We start from the raw sequence: 15,539 nt of genomic DNA on the forward strand, positions 1-15,539 counted from the left end.
TAAATTAGCCATTAGGAGGTTTAAAACCCAGTTCTCAGTCGCTGGCTGATACTAATCCCACTGGGCCGTCTCCTCCCTTGGTAAACTGGACACTAAATGCCTTGAAACATAGACACTCAATACCGCTGCCCATCAGCTACTGCCAGAGTCCAGAGGGAGCTGAGCATGTGGGAGTACCACGTTGGTGCTGCTCTCATGGCCTTTCCAGTGGTCTGACTGCGCCTGTTGTCTCCCCCTGAGGTGCACTGTGAATAGATGAGACTACAGTAACACTGTCCCTTGAAGGCTGATCAGAATACACTGCTACAGACACCACTGCTCCCACTTCTCAGTAGTGACTTTCATCCCTGCCCATCGTACCTCCTAAATTTCTCCGATGCAGGAGGAACACCCTCAAGTACCTGATTTTGTAAGACTGAGGCCCAAACAGGTGTCAGCTCAAAAACCTCAAATCCTGCTGACATCACTTTCCACACACACGAGCAGAGCAATATATGCTAAAAAGAACCACACTGAGAAAGCACAAACCACCCTCCCTGCCTGCCACATAGGCCAGCTTGTGACAACTACACTCCCTCATCTGTCAGTGGTTACACACCAGAATCAGCTTGTGAAGGTTTGTGAACCGATTTTAAACACTATTCCAGTCTCCTTTCTCCCAGGAAACACAGGGAAAAAAACCCAAAATAGATAAGCTTTTCCTAAAACTGCTTACAGGCACCTGACCATTTTTGGTATTTTGACATTCGACAGTAAGATTTAGCAGGTAATTCTGCTCCTGTCTCCCAACTCTGTCCTGTGGACCCAGGCAGCAATTCCCATTTTAGATCATGTGCTTTGGCAACTAACGAGTTAAACCTTTTACAGTTTTACTGCCGTTTTATAATAGGTTTCCATTTGAATGCCTAAATGCAGGAACGTCAGAGACATCTCTTACTTTATGGAATAGCAAGTTCATAATTCAGACTGCACATTGGTATGCATGAATTAATATGTCATACTCTGATATAAATGCAAAGGGAACTATTGTATAGAATTCTGGCATCAGCGCCTTGGTGTTTTCTTTTTCCTTTTTTCACTAAACAAACTCAATTAGCTGCTTCTACTTACCCCTCTGGGTTACAGTGCACTGGGTATCCTACTGAGGTAGCTGTTTTGCCACAGACAGCATTTTTGGCAAGGCTAAGAGGGCCAACGTGCTTTAAATAAGAGGCAGTAAGAAAACCTGGAAACCTGGCTGAAGTGCTGATGTAAAAGCAAGTCGGTCAGCTCATCTCTTCCCTCCACAACCTTTTCTAGCACATCCATCGTTATACCTTGCTGTCTTTCATCCCAGCCAAGTGTTGGATTGCTCCAGATATTCCCACGGCGATATAAACTTCCTGGAAGAAAACAAAACCGGGACAGTTTTGGTACTCATGACATAGTTCAGGTCAGCTCTCGCCAAACATAACTCGGAACCAAAGACATGCAGTAGTTTTTACATTTCAGCACTTCTCAATATTAAAGGCAGGTGGTGATTGGTCCCCTTCCCCACTTGGGGATGCAATCTAGCTGTAAAAAGAAAAATCCCAAAGGACCATCTGGCAAAGACAAATGAGAAAAAAATTGAAGAGAGAGACCTGCATCAACCCTGAGACCCTGCTCAGCTAGACGACAGGGCAGTCAGTGTTACTCACGACCCTGGAGATTCCAAACGCAAATACTAACCGAGATGCCTATAAATGGATAATGCAGTTCCCTACAGGGAAAGCCCAGGCTTTTTTGTTTAAAGCCTCTCAGAGCCTTTAAAGAAGACAGAATGGACAAAGCTGCCCATTTAAACCTATCCAAAGTTTCCTACGTGGTGGGATAAAACATTTTGGGTACACTGTGCGTTTGCAGCAATTGTTTCTATTATTTACCCCAACCCTCGATGGTCGGTCACCCCAAAGTTCTTCCCCCTTCACTATCAACTCCTACACAGGATATATCAAGAAGTGATTCCCAGGCAGGCACCAACAACGTGGTAGATCTTTACACTTTGGGGCTCCTGGTCTAGCATCTCCAAAGAGACCCACATTCAAAAGAGATGGAATTTATAGGCAAACAGATCTGTACCGACAATTTGGAATCACAGCAGAAAACCATGGGTTCTTGCTCAGGCTGAAAGTCACCCAGGCTATAATCTATCCAAAACCAAGTCTATCTCCAGCTCTGTAATGGTACCCCCACCACCGCAAATCCAAACGGCAGTTGGACCTGTACTGTTGAGCTATCTAATCTTATGGAAGAAAAGCAAAGTGCTTCTTGCCAACTCACAGGAAACTGTAAGACACAGACCTAGTTAGGGGATCAGCTGTCCAAACCAATTAACAGGTGGTGTTTACACACACTCGGAAAAGATTCAACCTCAAATGCGAACAGAATTTGTCTTTTGGAAGACAAAAGGTTAGTCTGTATTTGGCAACATACAAATCTCACTCAAGACACTGGTTTTGGGGCCAGGGAGGCGCAGAGGGTCGAAAACTCTCACTCCTGCACAGGGAAATGTGCGTTACAGATAAGTGGCTTTTAATGCGACAGACCAAAGCACAGCTGTGGAGCAGGCACAGACCCACGGAAAAGGCTGGCACACGGAGGTGTTCTAACACAGACAGTGTGCAGCCTGCTTTTGCCATACGGGCCTGACAGTCACTGTACCAATTAAAGGCAAAAAGATGACTGCTTTCTGATGTTCCTACAGCCACAGATTTCACCTATTACACTGGGTTTTAAATAGGAATAAATAAATAAAATTTATGAAGCTTTTGTACAAAAGCAATTTCCCATAAAAATTACAGGGGAGAGAAAGCAGAGCAGGAACAAAGTATTTCCTATTAAAAAGTCTTGCTTTGAAATTGAAACACGGAATCGAGTCTACGTATTTCCACAAAAACTCACAGCTGTGGAAGACACTCAGATATTTCTTAGCCTCAATAGCTTCTTCTGGACTAGATTACTATTGGAGGTCAATCCATATTAGCCACAGCTGCGAGGTAATACAATATGTCCATATAAGAGCTCACGGTAAGAATGCAGTATTTTAATTACACCAAATAAAAGAACAGATGTTACAGGAGAAATTGTTCTAACATCATATAGTCTTTAATACAAGCTCTTTTGAAAAGCACATTACTGTAATTTGATTTCTTTAGAGCAATTCATTAAGTGCCAGTCATCGAGACTACTAGCTACTCTTATCGGTCTGTTTAACATTGGGAAGTTCAGTCTTTGGAAAGAGTCCAGCTAACCAGGAGCCAGATGCCTCTGTATATATTCTATTAAAATACCTAGGAAAGACAAGGATGTTTCATTAAAAGGACATTTGTAAATCACCAGGCTTGCTTGTCCAAAAAGCCTTTCTTATGCATCCACACCATGCCCCTGTATGGTTACGTGCTCGGGGTGCTCTGGCTAAGATAGCCGGTCCCTTGGGTACGCTTTAACACTCACAGGTGGATCACCTCGGTGATGACTTCATACAGAGAACACATGGGACAGCTTGGCTCCTCTCAATAGTTCCGTACTGCAAAACAGATTTGACTGCTTAAATCTTAGTTCAAATCTACTCTACAACTTAGTGAGAAGGAAAAAAGAAGACCCACAAGGTCAGAATGATGAAGATGCAGGACCATTCAGTGCTCTCCAAAGAAAGAACTCAACTGGTCATCAGGGGTGGTCATTAAAGACCCAGACATTCAGACCTCTCAGTTCTTTTTAGGGTAATGCCCTTCGTTTAATGTTCTCCCTGAAATCATTAACTTCTGCTATGTCTTCTCTGCTAAATCCTATCGATTCTACTGAGTTAGCGTTCAAAGTCCCAAGTCAGGACTGCAGCCCAAAGCATAATGAGGTAAGCACAACGGAAAGCAGATGGGTACTACAGAGCAGTGTCACTTCTGACTGGGTTAACGCAACATGCAGCAGAGAGCACTCTGCAGTCTGGAAGGAGATCTCAGTTCTCCAGAGCTCACCTAGAACTCTCATTGCCTGGATCGTGCCTCTCAGATGCTGAAGATGGCTTTATACCAACTTCAAAGTTCCTGCTATTTGGAACCCTGGAAGCTGCTCTAGTTACTGCTCTCAGGCGCTTACGTCAAACACCCAGACAGAGTGTTTTCTGACAGCATTTCTCAGCTCCCCAGCGCCTGTGCACAGCCAGGTTTTCACTGCAGAGCTGCTGCCAGCACTGTGCCACGTGTGTACGGTGTAAGGTGCAAGGGGCTCACCGCATTGTCTGATAGAAATGAAGGCCCAAAAGCAATTAAACTCAAGGAAGTGAAAGTTTTGGTGAAAACATGGAGCATGGGAACTTGAATGGACCGGACAGCCTAAGAACGCACAAAGCCGGGAGCTGGGAGGCACGATCGGGAAGCACCTCAATTAAACACGTGCTGTTGGGGAAAGGGCTTGGTATGTCACTAGTGGGAATGCATGAAGGTAGGAGCATCAGCACAGAACACACCCATTAGGCTCCTCACAAGTGCTGCAGCAACAGCCAAAGCTGATTCAGCCACAAACCTGGCATGACGGGCACCACTGTTTTAATTTGTCTAGCCACACAATATCCCTGACAGACATCTTAAAGTTTGTAAGCACAGGTTTGCAACACAACAACGACCCTAAAATTAAACAAAACTCCAACTCCCAAATTTATCATATTTAAAGGCAAGAATCCAAACTAAAGATCCAACTCCTCATTTGCTATTTCAAGTACTAATCAAGCCTTGTTTTGTTTTTTTCAGCAAACATGACCCCTGTTTGTCTTGTAGGGAAAGTACACTAATTGTTAAAATAAAAACATGCCCTCTCAGCTACCACCCAAACTCCTGTTTCTGCTCCAAATGTACCCAACTTACATGTTTAGCATCTACAGCAAGTCTGTGAGGCTTCACGTGCGCAGATGTGCACAACTGGCTCCAGAATCCACAACGCCAGTTACATGCTGTTTGGATGCTTAGAATTACCAATATACCAACGCTGCTATTTTCCTGTGTGTACTGATTCGTCCCATTATTTATAGACTAATTAGTGGTATATAATATTACCTCATCTCTACTTGGAAAGTATTTTAAAATGCCTTAGGCTGCCTTGGGGCAGTTAAGGTACATTTGCTTAAGCGAACCACAAGAACAGTAGTTTGTAGTGGCAACTTACGGTGACTTGGACTGCTGCTGTAACAGACTACAGCGTGTCTTCCACAGGTGCAACGCAAGATGAGGTAGTTACTTTGCAAACATGCTGTCAGCTCCTATTGATTTTTATGCCAACTTTTGAATTATGCTGAAAAGCTTCAGTGTGCATCGATTTATCATGCTACCAGTGACATGCTTTTAAACAGGGTAGTTTAACAAACCCCTTTGGCACACACACTCTTTCTAAAGGCAGCTCCGGTATTTTATTTTCTTTGTGAGAATGAAAGGACAATGAAATTAGAAAGAAATCTCTGTAATGAAAATCACTTCATACAAGATTCCTTCCAATTACAAGCTATTAAGCCAGTAAAATAGTTTCTGCCTTGACACTTGTTCATATATATCACACTGTACCTCCAACATTTACCCAGTACGTATTACTTTGAGGAGTACATTCCATCCCAGCAGCACACATTACTACACCATATCCCAACTACAGTTTCTTTTTCACTTTAAGAACCTTTGATCAGCCAAGCTATGTAATTACTCTTAAGCGTGGTTAGGGTGTCTGCTGGAGTGCAGGGCTGTAGAGCATTTTTTTTTTCCTCTCTCTAGGGAAAAGCACATCAATTGCTTTCAGCTAAATGCACTCACATATGAATATTTTAGTACAATTTAATGTTTCTGCACCAACCCCAAAGGAGCAGAGCATCAATTTGTGAACATAGTTTTCCTGGAGTTAAAAGCTACGCTGGATAATGCAGGATGAAAGGGGTTGTCAATCCTTAGCTTTTTAGCAAGTCAGAGAAAGGTAGTCTGTAAATTCAGTCCCAGCTGCATACAAACAGCTCTCTAAAGTTTGCCGCTATAAAGCTACTTTTCAACAATAGTGAATTATCAGAGGAGATATTCCAAAAACAATTTCCCAAGCACGGTCAGTTTTCCCAGCGCTATTCCCACCCGCTGGCTACCCAACAGCCTGTGTATATAGACAGTGAAAAATTCACCTGCTGCTCTGTTAATAAAACCCACAGAGGTCATGTAGGAGCAACACCCACCTTCCTACAAAGAAGCCAGCTGAAGGTACAGGAGATTAACTAACGCAACATGTGTTTGCGTGGAGAAACAGCAGTATCTCAATATTCTCTCGTATGTGTAACCAACGAGGAGGCAATGAAGATCTTACCGTCTGAAGTGGGTACAACCAGGGTAACAGGAGCGATGCTTCTCCTGAAGCAAAGGGAACTGATGACTTCATTCTTCTGTTACTAATTTGAGGTAGGAGCCAGAGAACAAAAAGGAAGGGAAATACTGAAAGAAAACATTCCTTGTTGCGCTTTCCCTACACTTCCCCACACAAGAGTGAAGGGAAACAAAACTCAAGAGCTATGCCAACCTGAGCAAGCAAATGACCCCTACGAAAGCGATGGGAAATAACGCTGAGGAAGAGGGAGCATCCACTTACTACACAATGAAACCGTGTTTCACTCGTGCATTTCAGAGCAAACCCAGGCTAGGTGAAGTATTAAATTGCCACCAAATGCAATGAAAAGTGAAACACAAGAATAACATAAATAACACAATAGCCTCTTTCCCCCTTTGTGTGACTCCCAAAGCAAGGACACGACTACTGAGTGCTCAACTCACTGTGGTGAAAAGGACTGCCTAGAAGGGACAGCTCAGAAAGCATCCTATCCTCCTGGAAAAGAAGTGAAGTAAGAATTCTATGGCTCTGTAGAAGACCATTCTTCACTTTCACGTATCCCTCTGCCAGGAAATGCTTCCTTTCCTTTCAGATTACCTTTTCCTGCTTATAATTTCATCGGACTCCTGCATTTTCCACCTAATGTAACACCTTCAGTTGTTCCTTTTCTTCCACCCTTTAGCACCTTTCAACTGAATCAACATCTCCCTCCTCAGCATCTCAGCTGAAGTGGCACCTCTTTAACAGGCCTCTTTTCCCCTCCTTATTACCGTCAAATCCTGACAGTTGCATCTCTGCCTCCCTTTCAAAGTTCCTGTGATCCATCAGACCCAGAGAGATCCAGAGAGATCCTCCGGTATGACATCAAAGCTTAAGCACTGAACCTAAGCAGCTTTACTGCTGGTGATCATATGGGAACTGCGCTGAACTCCCACCTGCCTTCCCCACGCGAGGTTTCTCAACATGTGCAATACCCAAATGCACCAGCCTTCTGTGCAATCATGTCACATTTCTAGCACAATCTAGTCCAGTGTCGATTACTACATCATACACGTCCTAACTTCTGCCTTCCTGCGTTTTCCACCTCACTTTCTTGTCCCCAGTGTTGAATGTAACAAGCAACTGAACACCTGAAAAGAAGAAAAAGAGTTCTGCCTGGCTGCAGATCCATGCTGGATGGATCCTCTCTACTGTACCCTCCTCGAGAAGAAAATCTAGCAATAAAGTCTGAGAAGGTGAAGGTGAGGCTTTCTATGACCCTGGATGGACACTCTGAGTTCCAAAATTGTGAACCTGAAAGAACAGAGACTTCAATGGAGGAAAATAAAATACATTAAAAGACAGTGAAGCCAACATTTAAACTCTGAAGACGTTAAACTACAAGGATGCCTTTCAGGCAGCAGCAGACCTGCACAAGGTCAGAAGATACAAAACAAACATCCTAAATTATGTGCATTTTCAGAATTAAAAAAAAAAAAGCAACTCCCAGTGCAACTGAGGTTTTGTTTGTTTTCTGGGGGGGGGGGGGGGAGGGGGAAATTGAGAGCAAGATAATCCCAGTACAATCCCATCTTCCTTCAAAAGCTAATGGGAGAATGCAATTAGAGTAGGACACAAGGGAAACTGTGAGAGACCATGGGAACAGTTTGGGTGTCCAAACACAGGTGCCTACTTGCATTTGTATGATTTCCCTTCTGAGCCAGAGATGCTGCTCCAGAAGGAAGTCTCCTGGTCCCACACACTACCTACCAGCTCTGTGAATGCACATTTTATACCCCCAATGGCTGAAACGGCAGCAGACACCTATCTGCTGGCATTCATCATGCCTGTATGTCCCTTCCTCGTACATCTCTACAGCAAAGGTCCCAGTTCAGAAACTAACAGAAGTCACCTCAGGCTTTGAGCAGTTGCTTTCCTTTCCTCAGAATTTCCTAGTTTAAATATCAGACAAATTACACATGCTCATGAGAAAGGTTACATACTTCTTTGTATGTTAGAAATGCTGCTCTTTCCCTATACTCTGTATAGGGAAAGCTAGTATCAGGCTAATAAAAGAAGCATTCACATCCCATATATAAAAGTTTAAATAACTGAAACGCATGATTTATCTTCTCTTCACCCCTTTTGTTTCTTTCTTCTTTTTTTTTTCTTTTGACTTTTTTTTGTGAACACTGTAGAAGCAACTGGGCAGATTTTTACACTGAAAACTAATGCCCTTGACTATCTAAAATTTCATATCTAAAAATAACAGTTGCTCTGGGGGGGTGGTGGTAGTGGTATGCTTGATTTGTGCAAGGAATTAAGCATTTTTTAACTGGATATACTTAAATAATATTTAATAGTAGGTACTCATGGGGAAGATATCATCATCCAAACCCAATTAAGTGGAAGATGCTTACGAGGGCTTTTTTCTTAAACAGAAACTACAGACAGTGCTTTATCTCAGAAGTGAATTTCTTTTCTTTGCAGAACACCTGCCTATAAGAAATGGTGGAAAACAACTGGTTTCTAATTGAAAAAAACACCAAAAAACCCCCGCTCCTAAAATGACTGTCACTGATTAACATCATTGAATATACTATATTACTTTTTTAATTAGGTAGGCTACATTTTGTATTTTAATGCATCCATTCATGCTTTAAAATTTTCTTCCTCCCATCTCATCAAATAACACAGATCAGCCTTCTCTTTTGTGAAACAAGCTGTTCAAATGGGAGCTGCAATCACCCCAAATCAACAGGTACAGAAAGCAGCTAACCAAACAGAATAAAGTAACACACCTAACAGTTTAACTACTGGAGGGAAATTCTATGGAAGAAAAATTACCAAGATCAAGTGAAAAGAAACTGAAACACATACATTCCAACCTGAATAAAAGCTCAAAACGTAAAGATCCAAGGCTGCTTTGGAAGGGGGGTGGGTGTACTGTATGGAACTAATTCTCCAACAGAAAGGTGGTGAAATGTGTACACCTTAATTAACTGCAGTCTTTCACTATGATTGGTTCTTGACTGCCAATTCATGTATTAATACATGTGCACTTCAGGAAAGGTTGTCACGTCCCGGGGTGTGCTGTTTGGGCTGCACTCTTAAAAGCTGAAGCCAGTCACGGAATTATTGATGGACCAGTGCCCAAAATTACCCTCCCTTCACCAAATCCACACTCCAAGGCACAGGGGAAGAAAAAAGCAGATCTTTTAGAAGATTCCCCTCTTACCCAGTAAGCAGCACAGAAACACTCCCCAGCAGTCATATGCAAAAAGCAGCAGTAGCAGCACCTCCCCTCTCCCTGAGCTTGTAACTCACTCTTCTCCCTCTGTAGTCTCAAAATTGACCCAATTCCAGAGTCCTTTACAAACAATGTGTTCCAGTCCTCCACTGAGACTGGGCCAGAGACTATTAATAGAAGAGTAAGAGCATATGCTACAATACTTTCCCATCAGAAACTAACAGCTGCACAGGAGAGCAAGTATGTCTCAAACTCCAACAGCTTCTCGTACGCACAACTCTTCTGCTGCTTAAAACCCACATGCCCAGGAGGGCTCACACTATGTCAACCTGAGTCCAAAATGAAACAACCCAAAACTCAGGTCTCGGCTAATATAACTAACCAATGCTCAAACCTGCGTGGCAATTTTCCAGATAAAGCCCTGTGAGCTCTCCCTGAAGGAGTGATACCAAGCATACCTCAGAGTCCTTCCGAGGACTGTAAAAATAGCCAGTATAATCTTGATCTGGTCAACAAAGCCCCGTTCTACTCCTTCCAATGAACTGTATCTTCCAATGCACACAATAATTTTCTAGTCAAAGTACCACAGAGATGTTGAAGCAGAATTAGGAATGTGAAGTTAAGAATGTGTGGCTTTAAACTGCCTCCTATTTAAGGTACCTATCCAGGACACTGAAAAACTAATTCCTCTGGTCGGTGGCTCTGAGGGCTGAGAATCAATTTAACTCGCATCAATTCACATAAAATATTTTCTGTCCTTCTAAGCCACTGCATGCTGTCCTTGCAGGGACTTTAAGACCCAGGAGAAATAGCTGAACCATTTGAAAGAAGGGGCATACAGCGGCCAGTACTCTGAAATATCAGTATATATTAAGAAGGGAGATGAAAGAGAAATACATCAACCTGCTGACAAAAAGAAGCAGCACCACCCAACTCTGCTAGTTAGGATCCTTTGTTGCCACAATAGTTCAAACAGTCATTAGCAATCCTGAGTGACTGATAGCTATTTTAGCAATCCTCTACAAGTTGACAATGAGGAGAGACTCATGTGATCCTGTGATGTGGCTGCATGTTCTTACGTTCTCATGTTGCTATTAGCCATTCGTGGCAAGTTACACCACTCTATCTTCACCAAAAACAAGCCTTTATTCCTTCAACATAATTGTTTATATGCCCTTGGCTCTGGAAAGAAGGTTCATTGTTGAGCCTCAAGACACACAAAACCACAGGTAAGCTGTCTTCAAATTAGCATTTTCCACCTCATTAATGACTATTTGGGGTAATGGAACAAAGGATGGTCAGTCTCAGATCGTGCCCCTTCAGAACATGCAGTTAAAGGACACTCAGCTTGCTCCCTGGTTTCCAAGGTTTGGGTACACAGCAGCCAACCAGCCAGCCTCCTTACAAGAGCCAATTCCGACACCATTGGAACCCGCAGTTTCCACCCACATTGCAGATGCCTTAAATGAATTAGTGATCAATAGCCTGCTGAGACCTACAGCTGCAGTACACTAGACCTTATGCCTACTGCATGGTCCAAAGAAAATGCTTTCTTTTAAAAATACGGATGTTCCCTCAGCAAAAGGGAAGTACTACAACGGGAGCTACTGCTGTCCTACATCAAAAAAACTGTATACTGTGCACGAAAGAAAGACATCGCTAGGAAGAGATAAGGTTGCCTTGATCATCTGTAAAGCCTCACAATTTCTTACATAGCAGAGGTTAGTATGACTGCTGTCAAAACCTTGGAAGGACACAATACGCAACGATAAATCTTACCCGTTGTTCTCTTTCTTAAAGGCTGGTTTTTGTCGCTGTTGGTTATCACATAGATTAGTGTGCTGAGAAGTAACTGCACTGAGCCTTCCAAAGATATCTTGAGAAGGCCTCATATTATGACCAGAACATTAGCAGCAAACATCCCTAACCAGAGTTCAAGACAGAAGAACGCAGAAGCACAAAGCATCTTGTTCAAATCTGACAAGGGACTCCAGGATACTGTCTTTGATATCTTCAAATACTGCTCTACCCTGCTGGGTGTATCACTGGAAAAATAACGGTCACGGTTTGAAGTTCTCAGATTTGCAGCTCTTAGTGGTACAAAGGTAAAACACTTCAGATGCTATCAAGGCTTTGGGCACATACAGCTTATTTAAGTTACTGTTACTTGGTAAATGAAGCCCTCCCTTCCTGGTCTCAGTAGGCCATTTACAAGTAAAAAGTTGCTCTTTGGTGCCTTCAGTTGTCATACACACACATCAAAGAGCACTTTTTACTGAGGGGCTTAACATCTACTTCATTGTGTAGGCTCAAAGCGTTCATCTGACAGACTGCCATACCAGCTCCTGTTCACAGTCACAGTTCCCTGATCAGGTCTGTGATTAGCTACATTTGCACCTTCTCAGTTACAAATGTGTTAGTGTGCTTCATCCAGCCACCCCTTTCCCCACATTTCCCAGGAGATATGGCCCAACGGAAGTAGTCTCAGACTTCTACACAACAGAAAGGTGCCCCTGGATCATAAAAGACAGAGGGGCAGAAAGCAGCTCTCTGTGGTATCCGGATGCACAGATGATGTGCAGCAAGGTATTTCCCAAATTTAAGTCACTCAGTTTGCCTTTCTCAGTATTTCACTCTACCGTAGCCAACCTGTAGAATATTGCTCTACTAAGTTTCTTGCACTTTCAGCTCCTAGAAAAACTTTGCTTAGAATGTAAAGCAAGAATCCAGTTATGGTTACCAAAACCTTTTAAAAAGTCATCACCTGTAAAAAACCCCAAACCCCAAACCTTCCACAGAGCGAGCCACGTATCAATATCATTTCTAGTTTATGTTGGCGATGGCATCTTTTAGCAAATCAGCACTGGCTGCTAGAAAACTTTAAAAATGTTCAGCACAGGCAACTGTAACAGTGACCAGTGCACAAAACATCCAACAAAACTGTCTGCAGAGCACTTCCGACTGGCCCAAGAGGAGATTCACGTCCCAGCTTGCTGCTGTAGTTTTGCAAACGCATGGTCAAAGGACAGTAAAACAATGGCACGCTAAGGTTTTCCTCTTAGGCTCAGAATTAAGACTTAGCTCATTTCTAAGCATTTGCTTTGAAGGAAAATGCATGTTGGAAACCATCACAGTGCTTTTACAAAGATATTTCCATACTTACTGGTGCTACTATTTTGCCCGTCTGTCCAACTTGCATGTCATTAGGAACAAAGCCAGCATCAACAGCTGCACGGGAAGCTCCAACTAGTTGAAAGAAAATATTTCCAGTGTTTTCTTTTAAAATATTAGCGAGCCAAATTTATATCACCATAAAAGCACATGTATTTTACGGAAGAGTCCCACACTCTAAGGGCACATATTTAGAAACTTCCCTCTTAAGAGCTCCTATAGTAATCCCTCTCTATACCACTGGCTGAAACTTCCAAATACTAAGTGCTAATGCACTTCATAAGCAACAGGAAATCCTTACTCCCAGCACCAAAGGGCCGTATATTTAAAACCAAGGATTTCAGTCTGGCATATTTCCATTATTTTCTCTTGTTGCTTTGTCAAAAGAGGATTTTCCCATAAATGCCTTCTCATAATGTTCCTCTAAGTCTGAATGGAACACATGTGCCATCTTACTTTGCTGCAGAGCTCAGAAGTCAGGCATAGAGAACAAAAATATCAAAGTAAACTTGAAAATGCCACACAGACATTAAGTTAGTGAAGCCACCAAGCTGAAACCAAAGCCATTCGTGTAAAACTGTAAATTTACGATTACGTTTGAAGTTTAAAACTAATGTAGTTAAAATGTTAATGCAAACAGTTCCTCCTCCCTCAACCTTTACTTAAAATATTTTGCTGGAACCATGTACATGGTCAGTTTTCTCCTGTCAATACAAAAGCCGAGCAAAAAGACAGAGCCACTCAAGCTACAAGAACTGTACAGGGGATTCTCTATGGGAGTAGCATGTAAGGGGGTATGAAGAAAATAGCAGCTCTCCAAAGTGAGCTAAGGCAAATTTTTAATTTATATAACTCTGTGAACTTATGTTCTGGAGATCTGAGAAGCACAGGGAATATTACGGTTTAGTATTTTGTTTTGTACACAGGCATTTAAATACACACAGACAAAACAAAACTCTCTCAAACTTTTTAGTTAGACTAAACTAACAGGATTTCAAGAATTTGTTAGATAGAGACAGGAAAACCAAAGACTGAAATGTATGGTGTTTTTAATGTGACCTTTTTAAATATTACAAAAAGGAGGACAGCAAGTTTACCTGCAGCATGCAATTGATCCGCAAGATCATACAACAACTTAAAGTTTTCACCACTCTTCAGGCCTCTCCCTTACAAGGCAAGAACAAAAAAAGATTAAGAAAGAACATAATATGATTCAAGATTTCGTTGTTACCTACATAAACATTCTGTCTGAGTATCTGCACTTGCAGAGGCACAAATACGCCCTTGCGCAAGGTGATCTTTGTACACATTATAAAATCCTATTTACTGTTTGGAGATATATATATATATGTACAGACCAACACCACTCTGTCTAGTTTGCTTCCTGCACACAGCACCATCAAGATCATTCTTTGAAATATGGGAAACAGGGATTTTTTACTAATTTGTGCTCCCTCTGCTGGCTTTAGGTACAAAACTCTGTAGTGGGATAATTAAGGAATTTTTTTAAGCCATAGGCATACAGTAAAAATCATGGTCAGTTCACTTTATCCTCAAAGAGAATACGATTATAACAATTTTTTAAATCATTAAAGCCATTACATAATAACGTTTGGACTGCCTGTAATGATTATCAGTAATTCTGAACATGACAGATTTGGATCTAAAGGCTTCATATTGCTCTAATTTTCAAGGGACTCACCACATATGACAAAGTTCTTAAAAAGCTTACTAGCATATGTTAAACTCATGTTTTTGCGTGTTGGGTGCATTCCCACCGGTCCCTATGCCATTTTTCTGATATACATCCCTTATTTTTTTATATATATATAACCTGTTAGTGTTTTGCCACAGCTATTGCTTACCCAAGATGTACCATTACTTAAATGCAACCTAACACAGTTCAAGTTTATCTACTTACCACCCGACACAACCACCTTTGCACTAGTAAGCTCCGGGCGATCGCTTTTCGTCAGCTTCTGCTCAATCCATTCAGAGAGACCGACAGGCGGTGGAGGGGTTACTGCATTCATCATACAAAGAAAAACACCCACAAAAAGAAGGATAAAGCCTCTATTTTCAACGTTTTAGATCTGAGCTTAAACTTAATGCAAAAATTTTCTTTTTAAACCAGTTCTACCACAAGCTTTTAACTGCTGTATGAGCAATACACTGATATCAACGTAGCATAGTGGTTCTTACTCGGACAGGCAAACAGGCCAGTCAGTAGTGCAGTGACAGTGCAATATGCTAACCTGAAGCACTGAGTAGCATTTGTTTCCTGACATACACAGACGTTAGGCAATACAGGACGGTTCAGGGATGGGTACTAAGCCACCCGGAAAATTACAAGGACCAGGGGACACACACGAAGCACATTCCTAATGATTGTCTCTGCTGGATTTACAGCGGTGTCATAAAAAGGCCTGTGGCGAAAAAACAGCAGAGGTGATCAAACACTGGAACAGCTTGCCTGGAGCGGCTGCATAGTCTGCTTCCGAGGAGGTTCTCAAAGTCCAAGTGGACATAGTCCTGGGCAACCTGCTCCACAGCAGCTGGATCTCAAGAGGTCCCTTGCAACCTCAACTATTTTGTGACTCTGTGTGAGGTTGGATTTCTCTATTACCAAAGCTACACTGACTTCATTAAAATAATAATACTGTGAACTGATAAGAGTTAAAACTGACCTAAACCAATTCTCAAATCAATTTAAACTGCTACTAATCTAGCTAGACATTGTAAAAACCTCTCTCAATTGAAATACAACCAATTAAGTCTA

General features: G+C 42.1%; 1 protein-coding gene across 1 annotated transcript in view; it reads right to left on the minus strand.

Annotated features, from left to right (window-relative positions):
• Positions 1-15,539, minus strand: part of ETFA (electron transfer flavoprotein subunit alpha) — a 29,610-nt gene that overhangs the window by 1,593 nt on the left and 12,478 nt on the right. Inside the window, exons 7-10 of the mRNA XM_084267833.1 lie at positions 14,682-14,783; positions 13,858-13,926; positions 12,753-12,835; positions 1,317-1,382 (exon numbers count right to left, since the gene is read on the minus strand). Coding sequence (XP_084123959.1) covers positions 1,317-1,382; positions 12,753-12,835; positions 13,858-13,926; positions 14,682-14,783 — 320 coding nt within the window. The remainder of the gene's footprint in view (positions 1-1,316; positions 1,383-12,752; positions 12,836-13,857; positions 13,927-14,681; positions 14,784-15,539) is intronic.

This window comes from Gallinula chloropus (genome assembly GCF_964237585.1).
Source record: "Gallinula chloropus genome assembly, chromosome: 9".
In the NCBI taxonomy this organism is placed as follows: domain Eukaryota; kingdom Metazoa; phylum Chordata; class Aves; order Gruiformes; family Rallidae; genus Gallinula; species Gallinula chloropus.